Below are 23,241 nucleotides of genomic sequence, written 5' to 3'. Positions count from 1 at the left end.
AGGTAAGACAAAAGTGGTCTTTCCAAATCTGATGAAGTGATTTGTTTATATAACTTCCCACTTCTGTTGAATCCTTTAGAGTCTAATAACTTTTTTAAGAAAACACGTTTGGCAATTTGTGCCTAGCTACAAAAACCCTTCTTCAAAAAGGAGCAATTTAATAACCGGCTTTCTTAAAATTACTTTGAGGAAGGAAGACCGTATAGGGGGTTGGTGCTTTGTTTTATTTGTATTTTAATGTAATCATTCTTTGATAAATTGTGTAATCACTGACTTAGTAGAAAAAAATAGTATTGAACTCCTGGGTTGCAATGACCATAAAGAGTGTATTTTCATATAGAGAGTTGTGATACTGGGAATAAATTATAAAGGAAACAGTGTATATGCTGGTCAAAGTCCATATGGGCCCAATTCATTTTGTTTTCAGTGCTTACTCTGGATGTACCATTAAAAAAGGCAGGGGGGTGGGAGGAAGCCTGTTGTGCTCATCTGCATGAGCCCTAAAAAAAAAATTTGCCCTAAAAACAACATGGAATGATAGCAGATACAGCTTTGCATCTATTGAACAAGATTCAGTAGCATCTGTGTGGCATTTTTAAAACCCACTTCCAGCTTCCTTAGATGTCACTTTTTGGTTTGCTTTTTCTATACCATATTCTTGTGTGGGACATGATTTGATGTTACCATGTATCTGGAAGTCCCTGTCTTCCTATACCCCCACTCCCAGTCACTAACGATTTTCATTATACTATATCTTGTTATGCTATAGGGCTGCTGAACAGATTCCTTAAGCAGCTTTTTGCAAGGTTAAAACAATGCAGCCCAGTAACAAGTTTGTGTCATTTTAAATATATACCTTCTAGTAAATAAGGGCAAGTCTGGCAATCAATCCCTTTTAGTGTGTTATATGTTTCACCTGACAACTAAACCTTCTATTGATTAGCCATTACTTTGTTAGATAATCCTATGTCATTGAATCCATTGTAAAAAATTAAACTCTTTAAAATGTTTTACCCTAGCAGCAGTGTGAAAATTGAAAACTTGTTCAGAATTACAGCCTGCTTTCACAAAGAAGGTAGTTTTCAGCAAGGCATCTTACTAGTTTATGCTTATGTGCTTTATATGCGATATAAAAACGTATTAAAGTACTCCAACGCAAAACTCTCTGCCTCTGGTTCAGCAGTGAAGCTACCTTTTCAAGTGTTGCATGGGGACAGAACCTATCTTGCCTGTGGCTATTATATTCACTAGTTGGATTTCAAACTGGAAAGAGTCTTATAGGAAAATATTGAATGGAAAATATTGAATGTTTTAGCCTTTTAATTGCAGAGTGGTAAAGGAACTATGACAAATTTTAGTTTATTGATCTGTGTTACTTCCTTGGGAGATAAGCAAAGTCATTTACCCATTTTACAGATGGAATGTCTAGAAAATAAAGTCCTATATATAGCTCTACTCTGGAAACTCCCTCAGGCCTGGCACAGAGTTTCTGAATCTATCTAATATTCCCCTAAATATGTTATTACATATTCATTCATGAAGGGAAAAGAGGGTAATTTTGAAGGAAAACAAATTTTCTTTTTATAACTTAGTATTTTCAGAAAAATAGCATGATACATTTATTGATGACTGGACAAACCTCTGGAAAAATTTACTCCTAAGATACTTTTATTGGAAGTTTTCATACAGTGAATTTTACAGATATTAATTGTATAAGTCTGAATTTTTGATAAATCTAACCACCTGTGTAACCACCACCCTAATTAAATTATAGAATATTTTCATAACCTAGGAATGTCTCTTGTTCTCCTTTCTACTTATTTTCCGCACCACCAATGGATCAAATACTGATCAGCTTACTGTCACTATAATTTTGCCTTTTCTAGAATTTTGTGTAATGGAATGCTATATTTTTGGGGTCTGACATTCACTTTGCATAATGTCTGTGAGATTCCTCTATGTTGCTGTGTATATCAGTAGTTTATTCTCTTTCATTGAGTTGAATAAATATATTGCAGTTTGTTTTCTGTCTCCTTTTGGTGGATATCTGAGCCATTTCCATCATTATAAGTGAAGTTACTATAAACGTTCTTCTATAAAGATTTTTGGTGAGCATATATTAAGTACTTTTTCATGTGCTTATTGGTTATTCAGACATTTTATTTATGAAGTATCTTTTAAGTTTTTAGCCATTTTTAAAAATTGCAGTTTGCCTTTTTATTATTGAGTTGTAGACTCAACTATATTGAATTCTGGATACCATTCATTTGTCAGATATAGGTACTCTGATTATATCTCACAGTCTATGGCTTGCCTGTTTATGGTGTGTTTTGATGAGAAGTTTCTAATATTTGGATGAAATCCAGTTTACCAATTTTTTCTTTCTTTTTTTTTTTTGAGATGGAGTCTTGCTGTGTCGCCCAGGCTGGAGTACAGTGACACGATTTCGGCTCACTGCAACCTCCGCCTCCTGGGTTCAAGCGATTCTTGTGCCTCAGCCTCCTGAGTAGATGGGATTACAGGCGTGCGCCACCACGCGCTAATTTTTGTATTTTTAGTAGACACGGGGTTTCACCATGTTGCCAGGCTGGTCTCGAACTCCAGACCTTAGGTGATCCGACCGCCTCAGCCTCCCAAAGTGCTGGGCTTACAGGCATGAGCCACCATGCCTAGCCGGTTTTTTCTTTTAGATGGGATACTTCCTTTGGTCCTACCTAAGAAATCTTCTTTGTCTACCCCATGATTGTAAAGATATTCTTCTAAGTTTTCTTCTGGGAGGTTTATAAGTTTAGTATTTATACTTAATTCTATGATCCATCTCAAATTAATTCTTATACGTGCCATGAAGTAGAGTTTGGGCTTCCTTATTTTTGCCATAATTTCATTCAGTTGTTTCAGCACCATTGTTGAAAAGACTTTCTTTTCCCCCATTGAATTACATGAATTCATTTGTCCAAACCATTTAGTTATATAAGAGTTATATTCTCGAACCTCCTGAAGAAAACGTTGCTGCTGGACCCAGAGCAGTGGGTGACAGTGGCTAAGGCACTGACCTATCCCTATTTTATGTCCCTGTAGACAAGGAGGACAAGAAAAATGATAGGTGTCTATCCTTGCACCAAATACCATAGTGTCTTGATTATTGTTGTTTTATATAATGGGCCATGAAATCAGGTAGTGTGAGTTCTCTAGATTTGTTGTTTTATTTTTTGTTATTCCAGATAGTTCACATTTCTATATAAATTTTAGAATCAACCTAGCACTTTCTATTAAAAAGAAGTCTGAGGGGCTGGGTGTGGTGGCTCACGCCTGTAATCCCAACACTTTGGGAGGCCGAAGTGGGAGGATCACTGGAGCCCACTGAATTGGAGGCTACAGTGAGTTATGATCACACCACTGCACTCCAGCCTGGGCAACAGAATGAGAAACTATCTCCAAAAATAGACAGGCAGATAGATAGCTACCTTTTTTTTTTCATCTGAGATATATCATATAGGATTTTGCCCCCTTTATTCTGTTAATACGACAAATTACCTTGATTTTTGTTAAGAATTTTTGTGTCTGTTTCATGTGAGGTACTGGTTTGTAGTTTTTTAAGTGTTTGCCAGGTTTTGGTATCAGGGTTATGCTGGTCTCATAAAATGAATTGGGAAATCTTCCTCCCATCCTCCTCTGTTTTCTAAAAGCACTTGTGTATAATCCTGGTGGTGTTTCTTCCTTCAGATTTCATAGAATTCACAAGTGAAACCACTTGGGCCTGTAGTTTTCTTTGTGAAAGATTTTTTAAACTTATTATTTAAATTTATGTGGCAAGATTTTTTAGAGCAATTTGAATTTCTTTTAGAGGTATAGAGCTGTTCAGATTTTCTGTTTCATGTGTCAATTTTGGTAATTTGTGTTTTTGAAGAAATGTTTCCTGTTTATTCAACAGATTATAATATGTTAATATCTTTTATTTTAATATTGTGATTGTTTCATATTGGGCTACTGAAATCCTCTTTAGGCAGGCTTCCATGCCCCCTTTGACATATCTTCATCATTCTTTGAGTATTTCCATCTTATAGTTTCCCTGGTCAGTCCTGGAGTCAACCATATTTCCATGAATGTATGATTCCCTTCAGTGCAGAATGGTATTTAGAAACCAAGATTCAAACACTGACTTTTCTTTTACATCTATATTTATATACTTTGAAAACTATTAGTTCACATTGATAACTCCAATTCTAATTCAACCCCACAGGGTTTATTCTAGATTTCTTTCTTTCCATATTTTGTTTTCCTTCCTTCCTTCCTTCCTTCCTTCCTTCCTTCCTTCCTTCCTTCCTTCCTTCCTTTTTCTTTTCTTTTCCTCTCTTCTCTTCTCTTCTCTCTCTTCTTTCTTTCTTGTTTTTGGTAGAGATGGGGTCTCTCCCTATGTTGTCCAGGCTGGTCTTGAACTCCAGAGCTCAAGCAATCCTCCTGCATTGGCTTCCCAAAATGTTGGGATTATAGGCATGAGCCACCCCACCCCTTTCCTAACATAGGAAACCTGGTTTAAGATTTTTTTCTTTTCAGCACTTTAAAAATATTGTTCCCAGCTGGGCGTGGTGGTTCATGCCTATAATCCCAGCACTTTGGGAGGCCAAGGTTGGGTGGATCACCTGAGGTCAGGAGTTTGAGACCAGCCTGGCAATATGGTGAAACCCTGTCTCTACTAAAAATACAAAAATTATCTGGGCATGGTGGCGCACACCTATAGTCCCAGCTACTCAGGAGGCTGAGGCGGGAGAATTGCTTGAACCCGGGAGGCGGAGGTTGCAGTGAAATAAAAATATTATTCCCTTGTCTTCTAGCCTTCATTTTTTATGAAAAGCCTGACATTATTTATATCGTTACTCCTAGATACATAACATCCCCTTTTTCCTTGGCTGCATTCAAGGTTTTATCTTTGTCATTCGTTTTCATCAGTTCTGACTGTGATGGGCCTATATGTTGTTTTCTTTGTATTTTTAACATGACTGGGGTTTGCTGATCTTAAATCAGAAAGCCACTAGTTTTCACAAAATTTGGGGAAGTATTTGATCACTATTTTTATAACTTCTTTGCTATACCGTTCTCTTCTCCCTTCCTTGGACTCCAGCCACGCATATATTCTAGATAACCCAGAATTGTCCCACACAGTGACTAAGACCGATCTTTTTCTTTTCTTTTCTTTTCTCTCTGTTCTTCAGTTTATATGATTTCAGTTTATCTGTCTTTTTTTTTTTCAATTTATCTGTCTTCATTGACCTTTTCTTCTGTCACTTCCAGTCTGCTTTTTAAGCCTCTCCAGTAAATTTTTTGAGTTTTTTGAGACAGGGTCTCACTCTGTTGCTCAGGCTAAAGTGCAGTGGCATGAACATGGCTTACTGCAGCCTTGACCTTCTGGGCTCAAGCAACCGCCCACCCCAGCCTCCTGAGTAGCTGGGACTACAGGTGTGCACTACCACGCCCAACTAATTTTTCTTTTTTCTTTTTCTTTTTTTTTTTTTTTTTTTTTGAGACAATCTCAATCTGTTGCCAAGGCTGGAGTACAGTGGTGCAATCTCAGCTTACTGCAGCCTCCACCTCCTGGGTTCCAGCGATTCTCCTCCCTCTGCCTCCCAAGTAGCTGGGATTACAGGCACGTGCCACCGTGCCCAGCTAATTTTTGTATTTTTGGTAGAGATGGGATTTCACCATGTTTGCCAGGCTTGTCTCAAACTCCTGACCTCAGGTGATCCGCCCGCCTCGGCCTCCAAAGTGCTAGGTGTAAGTCACTGGGCCTGGCCAGTTTTTTCTATTTTTTGTAGAGACAGGATCTCACTACATTGCCCAGGCTGGTCCTGAACTCCTGGGCTCAAGCTATCCTCCTGCCTTGCTTCCCAAAGTGCTGGGATTACAGGCGTGAGCCACCATGCCCAGCCTGAACTTTTCATTTCAGATAATGCACTTTTCAGTTCTAGAATTTCTGTTTAGTTTATTTTTGGTTTTTCATTTTCTGGTAGAATTTTTCATCTGTTTATTCATTGTGATCATATCTTTTATTGCTATGTTCAAGTTTGAATATATCTATTATAGCTTCTTTAGAGCTTTAATATGTGCTAATTTCTACAACTAGGTCTTCTCAGGGTTGGTTTTTGGTTCATTATTCTCTTGACAATGGATCCCATTTATCTCCTTTTTCTCATTTTTAGTAATTTTTGATCATATAACCAACATTATAAATGGTACATTGCAGAAACTGTGAATTCATTTTTTCTTCCTCTAATTAAATTACTGGCTGATCACTATGACCTTGTGGAGGCTTGGTTTTGTATTTGTTAAGGTCAGGTGTATTTTGGTTTTGCCCTTAGTCCTAAGACATACTCTTCAATCTAACCTCATGGTCTCTTTGAATTTTCAATGGAAAGCCTAAGATGTTATTAAGTCCCTCTAACTTGATAGAAGTCAAACTCTAAACTCTTTCTCCCCTCATGAGCAGCAGCTGGAATATCTGCACAGGCCTTTCAACCCTCCAGCTGTTGCTCTCCATTGAAATCCTTGGAATCTCCCCTTCATGTATGTAGTTTGGGGGTTAGCCATATATTTGAGGGGAATTTATATGTAATTTTTCAGTCTTCTTCCTTCCCCTGTGGTTCTCTTTCCTTTCTGGGATTTCTGTTCTCTATTGCCAGCCACTATGGCAATTTTGAACTCTTATCACTTGATATCTCAAGCCAATAGACTGTGGCTTTCAGATTGAATTCTAGTCACCCTGCACCAAGTGGACTCGTGAGTGCCTTCAGGGGAAAAGCACATAAACACACATCTCACCCAGTGTGGTTCTCTTCTTTCAAGATCAGGCCACTCCTTCCCCATTTTCTGCCTGTTTTAAGTCAATCTCCAGTGCCTTTACATAGCTTTAAAATGTTTTTCCTATCTGCAGGAGGGTTAATCTGATACAAACATTTCTGCCATTACTGGAAGCAGAACTCTTTGAGTCAAGTTATATTTTATTCAGCAAATACTGATTACTTCATAAATTTATATTTAAAACATAGTGAATTTTATTTTAAAAATATTTATGGTGTGTGTGTATGAATAGTAAATGTTTGTGGAATTAGACAACGTAAAAGAAATAACAAATCTAGAGCCCAGAATTTACATGCACCAATATTTAAATCTGTACACTAATTTCTAATGCTCTATTTTTTCATATATATTTTGAAATAATTTTTACTTAAATTATAAGAATAAAACAAGTTGGTAAATTTTTTAAGGTTTAGCCTGTTTAGAAGAAAAACAGCTGGGCGTGGTGGCTCATGCCTGCAATCCCAGCACTTTGGGAGGCCAAGGCAGGCTGATCAATTAAGGTCAGGAGTTCAAGACCAGCCTGGCCAACATGGTAAAACCTTGTGTCTACTAAAAATACAAAAATTAGCCAGGCGTGGTGGCACATGTCTGTAATCCCAGCTACTTGGTAGGCTGAGGCAGGAGAATCACTTGAACCTGGGAGGTGCAGGTTACAGTGAGCCGAGATTGCGCCACTGCACTCCAGCCTGGGAGACAGAGTGAGACTCCGTCTCAAAAAACAAAAACAAAAACAAAAACAAAATTGACTTTATAATATCGATGGGGAGTTATATATCTCTACTATTTTCCCCATTTTTTCTTAAATTTTATCTATTTTCTTTCCAAAGAATGATAGTTGACCAAAATCAGATTCTTTAAAATATATGTTCATGCTGATAGAAATAAACAAATGAGTAAATAAATAAATGAGGGGTGAAATCACAGCTTTTCCTTACAGAAGAATTCCAGTTAATAAGTGTGGAAGGAAAGACAAAAATAATAAATTCACTATTAGAATACACAGTAAAAATTACCGTAGGCATGATTAGCACCCAGTGGATGCTAAAATTAGCAAGCTGAGATTCAAGTAGAAACAGAGTATTTGCATAGTCTCCAAGTATTTTGCCATATATATATATATGGCTAACATCACCAGAAATACCAACATACCTTCTGATTTGATGCAGTGAGAAGGGCACATCACCTCTAAAGTGTCTTTCCCCAAAATAACCTCAATCCGATCATGAGAAAACATCAGACAAACCCAAATTGAGGCACAGTCTGTAGATTAACTGATCAGTGCTGTTTAGCAGTGTCAGTCACGAAAGACAACGAAAGACTGAGGGATTGTTGAAAATAAGAGGAGCCCAAAGAGACATGACAAATAAATGCCATGTGGGATCCTAGATTAGATGCTGAACAGAAAAAGGAAAAAGGAAAAACTGGTGAAACCTGAGTGAGTTCTGTACTTTGTATAGTACCAAGTTAATTTCTTAGTTTTGATAAATGTTCTGTGATTATGTAAGACATTAACATATGGAGAAGCTGGGTAACAAGTATATAGGAAATCTTTACTTTTTCTTTCTTTCTTTTTTTAAAGAGATGGTGTCTTGATTTGTTGCCCAGGCTGGAGTGCAGTGGCATAATCATAGCTCCCTGCAGTCTTCAACTCCCGGGCTCAGTCAGTCCTCCTGAGTAGCCAGGACTGCAGGCCTGTGCTGCCACGCCCAGTTAATTTTTTTTTTTTAATAGAAATGTGGGCTTGTATGGAACTCCTGGTTTCAAGTAACCCTCCTGCCTCTACCTCCCAAAGTGCTGGGATTATAGGCATGAGCCACTGTGCTTGACCTTTACTATTTTTGTACTTGTTCTATAAATCTAAAATTATCTCGAAATGTTAAAAAATTTAATTCTTTCTTACTGTAGGTTTTGAGTGTGTTCAGATTTTTCTTCTTAAATCCAACACAAATATTTATAGCAATGGTTCTCGAAGAGTGTTCCTGGATCAGCAGCACTAACGTCAACTGGGGCCTTGTTAAAAATGCAAATGTTCAGAAGCTCTGGGGATGGAACCTAGCAATCTGTGTTTGTTTTGTTTTGAGACAGAGTCTTGTTCTGTCACCCACACTGGAGTGCAGTGGCGCAATCTAGGCTTACTGCAGCCTCTGCCTCCCAGGTTCAAGCGATTCTTCTGCCTCAGCCTCCTGAGTAGCTGGGATTACAGGCACGCGCCACCACGCCTGGCTAATTTTTTTTATTTTTTTATTTTCTTTTTCTGCATTTTTAGTAGAGATGGGATTTCACCATGTTCGCCAGGCTGGTCTCAAACTTCTGATCTCAAGTGATCCTCCTGCCTTCGCCTCCCAAAGTGCTGGGATTACAGGTGTTAGCCACTGGGCCCCACTGTGATCTGTGTTTTAACAAGCCCTCCTTCCAGATGATTCTGATGCACACTAAAGTTTGATAAACATGATTTATACCATTAGTAAAAACTTAAGACTAAAAGGAAACATTTCTATTAATATATTGTCCAGTAATTAATAAATTTGCTTTTCATAAAGTATAACTATAATATTACCAATGTTTTGTTTTGTTTTTGGTAGAGACAGGGCCTCGCTGTGCTGCCCAGGCTGATCTCAAACTCCTAGGCTCAAGTGATTCCCCTGCCTCGGCCTCCCAAAGTGCTGGGATCACAGGCATGAGCCACTGTGCCCAGCTACCACCAATTTTTAAAATCCATTTCCTATGATTTTTTTCTTTCTTTTTTATTTGGAGACAATGTCTTGCTCTGTTGCCCAGGCTGGAGTGCAGTGGCGTGATCTCGACTCACTACAACCTCCATCTCCTGGGCTCAAGCGATTCTCGTGCCTCAGCCTCCTGAGTAGCTGGAACTACAGGCACCCACCGCCATGCCCGGCTAATTTTTTGTATTTTAGTAGAGACAGGGTTTCACCATGTTGCCCAGGGTGGCCTCAAACTCTTGAGCTCAGGCGATCTTCCCACCTCGGCTTCCCAAAGTGTTAGAATTACAGGTGTGAGCCACCACACCTGGCATGATTTTTCTATTTTATCTCCTCAACATTACCAGATGTACTTAAGGGATAACTTCTAAGGTCTAGATAGGCCCAGTGAGGCTGCTCATGCCTGTAATCCCAGCACTTTGGGAGGCTGAGAGAGGTCAGTAGTTCAAGACCAACCTGGCCAACATGATGAAACCCCATCTCTACTAAAAATACAAGAAATTAGCTGGGCGTGGTGGCAGGCGCCTGTAAGCCCAGCTACTCGGGCGACTCAGGCGGGAGAATCGCTTGAACCTGGGAGGCGGAGGTTGTAGTGAGCCGAGATTGTGCCACTGCACTCCAGCCTGGGCAACAGAGCAAGACTCCATCTCAAAAAAAAAAAAAAAAAGATTAGGTAAATGTTGGTTTATCTTTTTTCAATGTTCTTTCAATTTTGGTTTATTTATTTTTTCTTTTTAAAGCAAAAGTCAAAGCTTGTACTGAGATTCTTTTATAAAAATATTTCATGATTGGTTTTAAAATAATTTTTTTTTCTGGATAGCTTAAAATTTTTTCATTTATTGTTCTGAATAAGAAACATGTCAGCTGAGCACAATGGCTCGTCCCTGTAATCCCAGCACATTAGAAGGCTGAGGCAGGAGGATCACTTGAGCTCAGGAGTTCAAGACCAGCTTAGGCAACATGGCAAAACCCCATCTCTACAAAAAATACAAAAAAATAGCTGGGTGGGGGAGCGTGTCCCTATAGTCCCCCACCTACTTCGGAGGATCACTTGAGTCCCAGAGGCGTAGATTGCAGAGAGCCAAGATCTCACCGCTGTACTTCCAGCTGGGGTGGCAGAGTAAGACCCTATCTCAAAAAAAGAGAGACAGAAACATGTCCTCTGTGGGAGGCTGAGGCAGGAGAATCGCTTGAACCCCGGAGGCGGAGGTTTCAGTGAGCCGAGATCACGCCACTGCACCCCAGCCTGGGCGACAGAGCAAGACTCCATCTGGGGGGAAAAAAAAATAAATAAACACGCCCTCTAACTACTTTCAGATCTTGATGGTTTTGAAAGTTTAGAAGGAAAAACAACAAAAATAAATCTTTTCTCAGAACGGTAACTGCTGTTTTAAACAGAACTAAGCTCTTCAAATTTGCATTTTAAAATGCTACGTGATCAGTACTCTCACCTTCCATTAATCATTAATACAGTGAAGCCACTGCTGCTTACATACTTGTTCATAGGCACATCCGTGGCTTTTGTAGCCTCTATCTTTGCCCTCCTCCTTTTCTAACTTACCTCTCAGTTCCCATAAGTCTTAATTTATAGATAAAATCTATTTGTGTTTTGACTTGAGAAATAGAGCAGAATTTGAAAACAGTATATGGCAGTATTTCAATATTTTAAAAACCTGTTTCCAACAAATTCTCTTTACAGACGTACAACAGCTGTGCCAGACTCTGCTTAAACCAAGAAACAGTATGTTTAGCAAGCACTACTATGAAGACTGAGAATTGTGTGGCCAAAGTAAGTAATATTGCTCATACTGTATATTATACCACGCCACAACAGTGCCGTATCTGTAGGCATCTTTACTCAGTATTGCTTAAGGATTATTACAGGATTATATATTTAAGAAAAAAATAAACAAACAGGCATCATTTTATCTAGAACAGATTGCAAGTTAGATTCTCCACCTCTTAATTGCAACAGAATCTTTTGCTTATGAATTCTGGTCACTCTTTAGACTGATTCACATTTGTTTCTTGACACTAGTTGTAGATTATCACATATCATTAGGATTTGTATAAGATAATGTACAATTGTTTTGATAAGTTTATGGTTTTTAAATGCAGTTATGTATAGAGTACATCACATCATTGCAAGGACTGTGAAATATGCTATAGACAACCCAATTATTGTATCACTATTATTATTTATTGAGTGGCTAATGTTAGAAATACTGCTTTTGATGATCTTGATCCACATGGACAAGTATGTTTAGTCATGTCTATGGGCTACCTCTTTTTCATGTATATATGTCATCTCTATAGCCTAGATGTAAAATTAATCTTAAATATTAGAGATCTGATGCTTTTTATGTCTGTCATAACTCAGGTTTTCCAAATATCTGTAATTACTGAGGAATTTTGACATAAATTCAGTGTCAGACATTTTAGGAATAAGTACCATTAAGTATAGGCTTCGTTTCTTTTACTTGAATTATCTGCAAAAATATTGCCTTTATATCTATTCATAGATTTGCTACTGTTACAACATTCCCAACTTGAACTATTTTAGTTTAACCTATTTTATTATAGACTCAGGCCCTCAGTTCCTTACTGTCATTATTAGAGCCAGGACTGGTGTCATGTCATTGCTATCCTTTGCTACAAAAATCTAATGACAGTTGTCTTAGTCCATGTGGGCTGCCATAACAAAAATACTGTAAGCTGGGTGGCTTATGAACAAAACTAATTTTTTTCTTATAGGGGCTGAGAAGTCCAATATGAGAGCACTAGCAGATTCAGTGTCTGGTGAGGGCTTGCTCTCTGCCTCATAGATGGTGCCTTCTCACTGCATCCTCACATGATAGAAAAGACTAGCTAGATATCTGAGGTCTCTTTTTTTTAAGGGTACTAATCCCATTTACAAGGGGTCTGCCTTCATGAATTTTGGAAAACACAAACGTTCAGACCATAGCAAAAGCAGAGTTTTTGTTTATTTTTCCTTAAAACATGCAGTAGTCTCTGGGACTACTCTGTCAACTGGAAATATATAACACAAAATATAACCATCGAAATCATACATGTAAGAAATATCAGAATTTATTTAAAATTACAGTTTAAAAATGTAGAGTTCATCAGTTAAATGTCTCTTAAATTCAAATGTGTTAATATTTTGTTACAAAATGTAATTATTATAAATTACATATTTATTTTTTCAGTCATTTAGTTACAACTAACAAGTGCTAATTGACCCTATTTTATTTTGTTTTGTTTTATTTTATTTTTAGAGACAGGGTCTTGCTCTGTCGCCCAGGGTAGAGTACAATGGCACAATCCTAGCTCAATGCAGCCTTTACCTCCTGGGCTCAAGCCCTGATCTTCCTGCCTCAGCTTCCCGAGTAGCTAAAGACACAGGTGCATGCCACTACACCCAGCTAATTTTTGGTTTTTGGTTTTTTAGAGTTGTTTTGTAGAGATGAGGTGTCGCTGTATTGCTTAGGCTGGTCTCGAACTCCTGGCCTCGAGTGATCCTCCCCACTAGGCCTGCCAAAGAGTTGGGATTACAAGCGTGAGCCACTGCACCCAGCCCAAGTCTACTTTATATCCTGCTTTTGTGCGTGGAAACAGGGATACACAGTTATTTGGGCCTTTAAAAATATTCTTTCTTCCTTTCTTTCTTTTTTTTTTTTTTTTTTTTTTTTTTTTTTGGCCATGCTGCTCTTAGTTTCATCACAAGTGGGCGACTTCTGGCTAAATAAGGTAAAATTTTACCATGAGCACCAATCCAAGGACAGGGTGACGATTTTAATGAGTTGCATTGAGAGCTGGCCAAGTGAGCATCTGTTCCTTTTGTTTTCTCCATACTTTGTAAGCCAGGATCTCTAATCTAAATAGGTTGGTGTGTGTCTATATGATGTGGAGTTTTTTTTTTATTGTTTTTTTCTCCCACCCTCTGCTTTATTGGTACATGGTTAAAAATCTTCTGCCATCTAGCACAATTATGTAATTTCTTCCATGCTTTTGGGTCTTGAGTGAGCAAGTAAGTTTGCTCATTGCTGCTCATCAGCGTGTTTCACTTGCTCCCAGGTGGTGACCTTCTCATTGCATTGTTGCTTATTTTAACATTATTCGGACACCTATATCCTTTCATCGTCTTCTTAAATAATCTAATTTAATAATGATGTCTGTCATTTCCTATTGGAACCCAGTTAAATCACTGGTTCCTTTTATTGGCCCACATCCTGTCTTCTGGTTCATTGCTTCAGATTTGAGCCAAATAATCAGTTGGTCAATGTCAAATAAAAACACATAGCTGAAAAATTTTCTTTCTTGCAACAGTCTCCAGTGAGGTACCCATAGCATGAGAATACTGAAAAAGGTTTTCCTTTTTTTTGTGAGATGGAGTCTCACTCTGTCGCCCAGGCTGGAGTGCAGTGGTGCCATATTGGCTCACTACAACCTCCACCTCCTGGGTTCAAGCCATTTTCCTGCCTCAGCCTCCTGAGTGGCTGGGATTACAGAAGTGTGTCACCACACCCAGCTAATTTTTTTATTTTTTAGTAGAGACAGGGTTTCGCCATGTTGGCCAGGCTGGTCTCAAGCTTCTGACCTCAAGTAATCTCCCTGCCTCGGCCTCCCAAAGTGCTGGGATTACAGGTGTGAGCCACTGCGCCTAGCCAAGTTTTTTCTTTTTTATTTACATGTGTTTTGTGTGTCTCATGATCCCTGTTTCTTTTCTTTTCTTTTTTTTGAGATGGAGTCTTGCTTTGTCGCCCAGGCTGGAGTGCAGTGGCACGATCTCAGCTCACTGCAAGCTCTGCCTCCTGGGTTCGCGCCATTTTCCTGCCTCAGCCTCCCGAGTAGCTGGGACTACAGGCACCCGCCACCACGCCCGGCTGATTTTTTGTATTTTTAGCAGAGACAGGGTTTCACCGCGTTAGCCAGGATGGTCTTGATCTCCTGACCTCGTGATCCGCCTGCCTCAGCCTCCCAAAGCGCTGGGATTACAGGCGTGAGCCGCCACGCCCGGCCAACTGTTTCTGTTGGCCTCATTTATTGCTTGACCTCTGAATGAAATGACTTGTCATTATTTGTGTTGGTCTGCAAGCTTGTCTCTATTTCCTGTTCTTCACCTTTAGCCCTTAACTGAATAGTTTCATCTGCTGCAATGATATGGCTGCAGTGTTTTCTCAACTTGGTACAAGTGTCTGTTGTTGATTCAGATTGTACTCCATTGTGGCCTGAATCTGTAATCATTTCCATGTGAGAACAACTATAATACAGCGGTATCAACCATTTTTGTTCTTTAGTTCAAAGAGTGACTTTGGCTTGGCTAGAGATACTAATTATAGTCCAAAACCTTATTATTGAGTATGGTTCATGTAAGTTTTAGAGAAGACATTAATACCATTTATTTCCCTAAAAGCAGCAATGGTATTATGTTTGGACCCCTATAATACCTTGATTGTAACTCTTTGCCAGAAATATCATAGTCTTACGATAGCTCTATACGAAGGGTACCAATTAGTCCTTTGTAGAATACAAGACAACAAAGCTGTAAAACAAATTACAACCACCCTAAGTTGGCAATAATCTTGTTAGTCTTTAACTTGAAGAAACAGGCCTAAGAAAAAATTTAAAACTAAAAATGGCCGGGTGCGGTGGCTCACGCCTGTAATCCCAGTACTTTGGGAGTCCAAGACGGGTGGATCACAAGGTCAGGAGTTCGAGACCAGCCCGACCAACATGGTGAAACCCTGTCTCTACTAAAAGTATAAAAATTAGCTGGGCGTGGTGGCACACGCCTATAATCCCAGCTACTCAGGAGGCTGAGGCAGGAGAATCGCTTGAACCCGGGAGGCAGAGGTTGCAATGAGCCGAGATCGTGCCACAGCACTCCAGCCTTGGTGACAGAGCGAGACTCAGTCTCAAAAAAAAAACTAAAAATGAAGGAGGGTCTATTTTATCACTATAACTTAATCCAAGTAATATTTGACGGCATTGAGATACCTTTTTATTTTTTTTCAGAATTCTTTCTCCTGGTTATGGCCCCGTCTTTCATGAGATTTGTGTTTGGAGCATGATGAGCTCTGTGTTTATTGTAGCTTTAAGTGGACAGTCATTATTAACTGTCAACTTAGTCTTTAAAATCCATAATCATATTGTGCTTATTACTTGTCAACCTTCATGATTTTTTTTTTTTTTTTTTTTTTTTTTGAGACGGAATCTTGCTCTCTCGCCCAGGCTGGAGTGCAGTGGCGCAATGTCGGCTCACTGCAAGCTCCACCTCCCGGGTTCACGCCATTCTCCTGCCTCAGCCTCTCCGAGTAGCTGGGACTACAGGCGCCTGCCACCACGCCCGGCCAATTTTTTTTTGTATTTTTAGTAGAGACGGGGTTTCACCGTGGTCTCGATCTCCTGACCTCATGATCCACCCGCCTCGGCCTCCCAAAGTGCTGGGATTACAAGCGTGAGCCACCGCGCCCGGCCCATGATTTTTTTCAATTGGTAAAGAAAACTAACTGGAAGGCTGAAAAGCATTACTTTTTTATGTTATCTTGCTATTGGCTTTATTAAACTATTACTGCACATTTTGGTCTTAGGTTTTTTTCCTAATTTACCCTTATCCACACCCACAGATACACAAATACATGCAGTTAAAATTGAATTATTTGAATACATCTATCGAGATTCCTGGCCCAGATAAGAGAAGTTTTTCCTCTTTATGTTTGGGAAATAAACCCCTTCAGTAGCCCTTTGTGGATGTTCTGTATTTTAGTTGTTATTGGTTATTGTCACTGTTTTTTTATTTGAGACTAATAATCTGTTTGAAACTGACTGAGACAGAAAAATGTGATGTTCCTTTCCACTCACTCCAGATTTTGATAGAAGACTTGTTTTATTTATTTCCAAAATTATATCCGCAGGAAACAAGCTGTTTAAATTCAGATTATGCTGAAGCAAAATGGTCCTGGTATGAGAAGCAACGTGCTGTTTTACGAGCACAGAGTCCCTTTTCTCATAACTGATTGATAGTAAATATTTTCCTGAAGAATTATTGCCAACCATGAACAGTGCAACTGTTTCACTTTTTTTCTGTGCTACTTGCTGTACCAGCCATTGTCGGTAATTAAGATCTACAATTCACAATGCAGACGTTTGCGCTTCCTCTGGGTCTGTGCTATTTATAAGGCATTTCAGCTGTTCAGAGTTTCTTTTGAGTTTTAAACTACATGTTAACAGGCTTCTTTAAGATACTGTTCCACAAGTAGTGTGTCATATGGTCCGTTCTTCATACAGGCACCTCTGTCAGGTCTAAACATTAGCTTTACGGAGAACATACTAAGATATAACCATGTCATTGAGGCCGATGTGGTTGGAAAAACTTGGAGTATAACGTGTTACACATTGGGCTTATTGCTCTTTCAGAAAGACAGGAATGAACTTCAGATGTAATATTCTTTTTGAAAATCTTAATATTCATATGAGCTTAATGTGTTAATTGGGTTACAGAGATATACACAGTTAAATGACTTTTCCAAGTTCACTTTACATTAATAAGAGAAGCCAGGACCCCTCTTATAGACAAGAGTTTGTGTGTTTGTCACATTAAGGATGCAAGAATACATTTTCTTCTAGATGTGCATGCCATTTAAGAAAAACACAGACATGGGGCACCAAAACGGATCAGCAGATTGACTGCACATTTGTTGTGTAATCAGCTTCAGGAACCCTAAGTAGCATATGCCATTGGTTGAGGAAAGTGTAAACAGGAATGTTGCTCTGTGTTAAAGTTGGTAAAATTTAAACCATTTTCAACCAAAAAGAGATTTTAAAAAGTCCAGACCCCAGCCCAGAAGCTTTATGAATTATGCCTTAAAATAAGAGTAATTGCTTGTGCAGTCTTCTTGCTCTCGGCACTCATTGTTAAACATACAAGAAAAAGAAACAAGAAACTGAAAGTTGTCAACAAAATGTGTTTAAAACTTCATCAGACTGGCTGTTTTTAAGCCTGAAGTCCAGCCGCATTGATTATACACGTTGGCCACCAGCATCTTCCAGCAGAGCAGATCTGCAGAGAAAGGCAGGACCCAGGTTTTAGTGCTGATTCTGGATGGCCCTTGAATATAGACAGAATATAGACGGCTTATAACAAAGCCATTCCAAGGCAGTTTTATTTTACAAATCTAAAACTTTCTGTAGTTCTTTTGAACTGCCGTGTTTCTGTAAATTTCTTCAGTGAACTCTATGAACCTTTTTTTTTTTTTTTTTTTTTTTTTTTTTTTTTTTTTTTTAAATAGCAGCAATTCAGCCGTTGGGAACCACTGATATATCTGACTGAGGCACTTCAAGATGCTAGAACCTATTCATATTTCTATCTAGCCAGGGAGCTAATAAGCTCAAGCTTGTCTTTGTGGATTGATCTAGATTAGCATGAAATGAGCCCAGTCAGTGTCTTCCTCACTGAAAAGGGAGAGGTTGGGGGAAAGAGGGATGAAAGAAGAAAGTTCTTCATCAAGAATTGACTGCAGTATTGCCTGCTGATGCATGTCGGATCACCGGCACAGAGAGATCACATGGCTTCTCCAAAAGTCAAACGATCAATTCGCCTCGTTTTGGCTCTGTACTTAATGCACAAACAGTGCGATCTGCGGGGCTGTAATTGCATTGTTAGGGCCAAGGAACAAGCCTGTGCCTTTTCAGCAGACAGCTGGCAGGGAGAGAGGCATGTTGTTAGGAAAGAGAGAGGCAAGGCAAATAAAATTACTGCTAACGCTCAGAGATCGGCAGGAGTCCTACTTGCCTAATCTTACCGGTGGGAGCAAGCGGCTGTTGTAATCCAATTATAGCAGCATAAGCAATTTGTTAGACACTCCGCATAATGTAACAATTTCCCAATAAACTCTGACTTGTAATAACGTCGGCAAGAGTCCGCATAAATCTGCCCGAATGGTGGGGGCTGGAGCATTCGGCTGGGGGCTTGTAATTGGCGCCATCAGCACGTTTTGCGGAGTGCAGTATGGTGCAGTCTTTTAGTGCAGGAATTTTAAGGAGAAAAGCGTGGCACACGTTTCTCAGGGAAAAAAAAAAAAAAAAAGTGGCCATTAAAAGGGGAACAGCAAGAAGGGCATACTCTTGCCTTCACATTACCTAGGAATCTTAGTGTAGAAAGAAAACAGGAGGAAGCCATGTTTCCTTCTAATACTAAAGAGGGGAGGTGGGGAAAAGAGTGTGTGAATTCGTTAAATTCCTTTATTTAAAAGGCATCGGTTTCTATTATTTATGTCTTCATCTCCAGCCCCCTAAAATGCTGTTCAGGCAGCATTTAGCTAACATTTTTAGAAGATGTTCATACTCAAGACAAGCCTAGAAATGCTGAGTTTAAATCTGTTTGCTTCTGGAGTTAGCATTTTCTTTACAACATGAAAATGTATATTCTTTATGACCAGGACAAATCTTTTAAAGATACTATCTCACTGAATATCAGACCTTTCTGTGGTGTTCTGACTTCTGCTTTAAGAAACTGTCACTTACTGAAGGGTTTAAATCTCAGCTTGTTTGCTTAGCTGCACTGCTTATTTTCTCATTCTGAAATATATTGTGAATATCTATGATACTAGGATTAGTAATCAATCTTATTGAAACATTACATTTTGTAAGAACATAGTATCATTTAAATTTATACTTGTGTGATCATTATAGAAATAATTTTGATTCCTAAGTAATAAAATTTCTGTTTTGGAAAAAATGTTTGTTGTTATATGGGGCAAAATAAAATCACCCTTATCAATTGATTAGCATTTGTAGTCACAGAATAGGGTTTCTTATTATATAAGGTATAGGAGGTGAAGCGTGCTTATGGATTTGAGTTAATAGATTTTCATGCTACTCAATGTTTATTCAGTGTTACCTACTTTCTTATGCCAACCCATTTCTTCATTGCTATATAATTTGTGTCAAAACCAACTATATGAAGAACAGGATTTTTCAAAATATCCTGTTGCTGTGGGTATTACCACAATAAATACTTACTTGCAGTCTTAAACATTTCCTTCTACTGAAGCAAATGCAGCCTTCTTTGACTGGAGCTACATCAATAAACTGCAGTGCCTCTAATAAAGCCATTCAGTGTCTGGGTTTAACTAATGGCTGATTTTCATGGCTTTGACAGTGAGCTGTGTGCGTTATTTTCTCCTGATATTGTAAAAATAATGAGAGCAAATTAGAACAATCAGTTTACACAGATAGCTCCTGATTGGAGGCGATGGGCAATATGGCAGCAGGTAATCCATCTTTGGACTCCTGTCACATTAACTTCAACAGTGTGAAAAGATCAGGTGGGATAAGCAGGGATCCTACCCAATCGGAACACTGAAATTAATGAGAAGAACAGTGTTCTGTGATCAACCTTTTAATTAGCAAGAGTGGAAACAGAGGGAATGATGAAGGCAGCACCACAGCTGCACAATGCCAGCCACAGTTTCTGAAAAGGAAAGAAAAAAAATCTGTGTTTTGTGTTACTTTTTTCTTGCTGTGTACAGGCATTTTCTTTCCATTCTAGAGCTGGTTGCAGGCTCAAGAAATACTGCCTACTTTCCAAAGTAATGCCACAAATATGGTTGATATATTAATAATCTATAGACTATAATTCTATCAGGGGTCATTTGATTTTGATTACCAGCATACTTTCTTTGGCATTGTACTCTGGGTTTTAAGCGTCATTTTTCTGAAAATCAGATAACCAGAGGAATTACATTTTTTAAAGTTCTGCCTTGTCAGCGTCCTCTCTCTTCATCACTCCAATTTAGAGTTTTCCTTGCAAGTAACATGAGAGTTTTCTGGTTTGGAGCATTTCTGTCACTTTGGATTATTTAAAAGAGGAGCAAAATCCAGGCCGCCAGCTATGGCATATTTAAATTATATTCCTTTCCTGATTCTGTTTATTAGAAATTTGCTGTTTTGTTTTTCTATTACCTGTGCTATTGACTTCTCAGTGTTGGGCTGTGTTATTTCAATTTATGTAATTGAGAACTGAATATCAATCAAGTGAGGTGTTTATAGGAGGAAGAGGGAGAAAATCTAGGCATTAACTGAGACTAAAGGCTGATTCATCCATTCAAAGCTCAGATATACTAAAATTGTAACCTTGTTAATCAAATGGTATAAGGCTATAGAAGACATAAATGAGCAAAATTTTCTGAACCAAATCAGCTTCTGTTTCCTAGACCTTTTTGGAAGGCTTTAATTTTGGGAAAGTATATGAGGCCATCATGATTTGCAGCGTGTTAGTCTTTATATATTAGACTTAGTGACTTACTATAAAAGCAAGTAATATGTTATAGGCTATGTAAATGAATTCAAATATCTTCCAAAGATACACAAAATATTTTTTTCTTGATACTAATAATTAGGCATTTATTTGAAGTACTAATAGGCAAAAGCTGGTTACCAGCTACCCACCTGAGTACAGAATTGGTAGGAAAGAGCCTAAAGTTAGTGTGAAATATTTAGGTTAGGTATAAGGTGATCTTTTCTCATAGGACTTTTTTTCACAATATTTATAACTAACGTAGATTATATGTATCATAATATGTATAACTCTCTAGGCTTTCAGTGCTAAGATACTGCATTTACAGAAACTTAAGTCTCTAATATTATGCCTCTATGTAAAACTCATTGTACAAAAGTACCTCACTTCCCCCTAGTACCATCTCCCTACCCTCTTCCCTGAAAAAACTTAGGATTCTGTTGGAACAGAAATCTGATTTTTTGTCATGTTTTATTTTGACTGATAGTGAGCTTTTCCTGAAAACATTCATTTAGACTTGTATGTACCAATATTTTAGAATCAGTGATGTAATACCAAATAGTATCTAGGACTCCCCCCAGACAATTCTTTTTCTTTCCTAGAATCAAGAATAAAAGCAACCCAGATAACTCCTTAATAGTCTGATGCTACTGTGCATATTAATATTTAAAGTCCACTTGTTATTATTTTGCAGATCCTTTTCTGCATTCCTTAATCTGAAAGAGAGATTTTTATTCTTAATACTTGTATGGATTTTTGTGGCTTTTTATGGGTGTAAATATTCTCCTCTCTCGTTTGACAGTTTCAAAAGCCTAAGTTCATAAGCTCTCCATGAATAAATATGTTCTTAGTCATATGGTGTAAAAAGATCGCTTACAAAGCTTGTGAAACCTGAGCCTTCCTTTTGAACCTTTTACTACCCATGAGCTCAGGAACCATACATATAAAATTTTATTCTTGCGTCGTGACTTCAGCTTATGAGGGAAATGAGCTATGAATTTAAATGACTCTTCTACTCTATACCAAGTTTCTATGAAAATAAAATTGTATTTTTTCCTTTTTCCTAGAAGGAAAGTTTCATCTGACTAGTGTTTCTGCTGGTATTTGTTCCCATTGTTAAAATATTTGTTTCTTAAGATTAGCATTAAAATAGATATCCTGTTTTTGAAGGCATCTTTTTTTGTTTATACTGTAATCCCAAAAATGTCCAACTGGCTGAATGGCCAGGAAACTCCCTTTTAATTTCCTAGTAGAGCTAAAGTTAACAAGTCACCTTAAAGTCTACTGATTCCAATTAAGTTCACCTTGGAGAAATTTTCATTAGTCCTTTGGCACTTACCCAGTACACCCTTAATTAAAGTTCTTATGCATGGGACCAGTTGTATCTATTATAAAGGTTATCATAATTCTAAGTTTTCTCTCCCACCCCAATTTTTTTTTCAGGGTGTGTTTCCATATAAAGATCGAAAAAGTCCATTTTCTTTTCATGTATCTTCAAGATGGAAGATCTTTTCCTTCCCTTCCTCCCTCCTCCCTCCCTCCCTCCTTCCCTTTCTCCCTCGCTCCCTCTCTTTCTTCCTTTCTTCTTCCTTCCTTCCTTCCTTTTCAGTTTTATACTAAGAAGTTTGAGGAGGAGAGGGAATACATTAAAATGTATTGAGCCCCAGTGTTCAGGCACTATATAGTGCTAGCTATGTGTTACTTATTTGGATTCTCATGTGAACCTGGTGAGATGGACAGGATCCCACTTTACAAACGAGGAACGAGAAGCTTAGATAAGTTAAACCTTTTCCAAATTTTCACATCTTTAAATGATAGAGTCAAGTTTTGAACTAAGATCTGACTTCAGAGTTCTTGCTCACTAGATTGCCTTTCAGGTAGTATTTGGAGGCCTCTGCACCTCTCCTACCAGGATACTTCCCCCATCGCATTGTGTAGCACCTATAGCTTTTCTCCATTTGATTTCTATAGCACTTTGACATCTAGCAAATGTTATTTTCTCGTCTTTCTCCTCTTCCTACCTCTTGCTGCTTGTATAAATATCTTGTTCACGCTGAACTGAGAGAAGTAGTGTATTCAGAAAACTTAGTACTATGTCTTTTCGGCTGGGTGTGGTGCCTCACACCTGTAATCCCAGCACTTTGGGAGGCCTAGGTGGGCAGATCACTTGAGGTCAGGAGTTCAAGACCAGCCTGGCCAACATGATGAAACCCTGTCTCTACTAAAAATACAAAAATTAGCTGGACATGGTGGCTGCACTGGTGGTCCCAGCTACTCAGGAGGCTGAGGTGAGGAGAATCACTTGAACCTGGGAGGCAGAGGTTGCAGTGGGCCAAGATCGCGCCACTGCACTCCAGCCTAGGTGAAGGA

At 38.6% G+C, this 23,241-nt stretch overlaps 1 protein-coding gene across 4 annotated transcripts in view; it reads left to right on the top strand.

Moving 5' to 3' along the window:
* Window positions 1–23,241, top strand: part of BTRC (beta-transducin repeat containing E3 ubiquitin protein ligase) — a 208,873-nt gene that overhangs the window by 114,324 nt on the left and 71,308 nt on the right. For all 4 annotated transcript variants that reach the window (XM_030808198.1, XM_030808200.1, XM_003255366.3 and 1 more), the window contains one exon: window positions 11,272–11,361. In XM_030808198.1, coding sequence (XP_030664058.1) covers window positions 11,272–11,361 — 90 coding nt within the window. The remainder of the gene's footprint in view (window positions 1–11,271; window positions 11,362–23,241) is intronic.

Source organism: Nomascus leucogenys, chromosome 3 (genome assembly GCF_006542625.1).
Source record: "Nomascus leucogenys isolate Asia chromosome 3, Asia_NLE_v1, whole genome shotgun sequence".
NCBI lineage: Eukaryota > Metazoa > Chordata > Mammalia > Primates > Hylobatidae > Nomascus > Nomascus leucogenys.
This window is presented reverse-complemented; position numbering and strand designations above follow the sequence as displayed.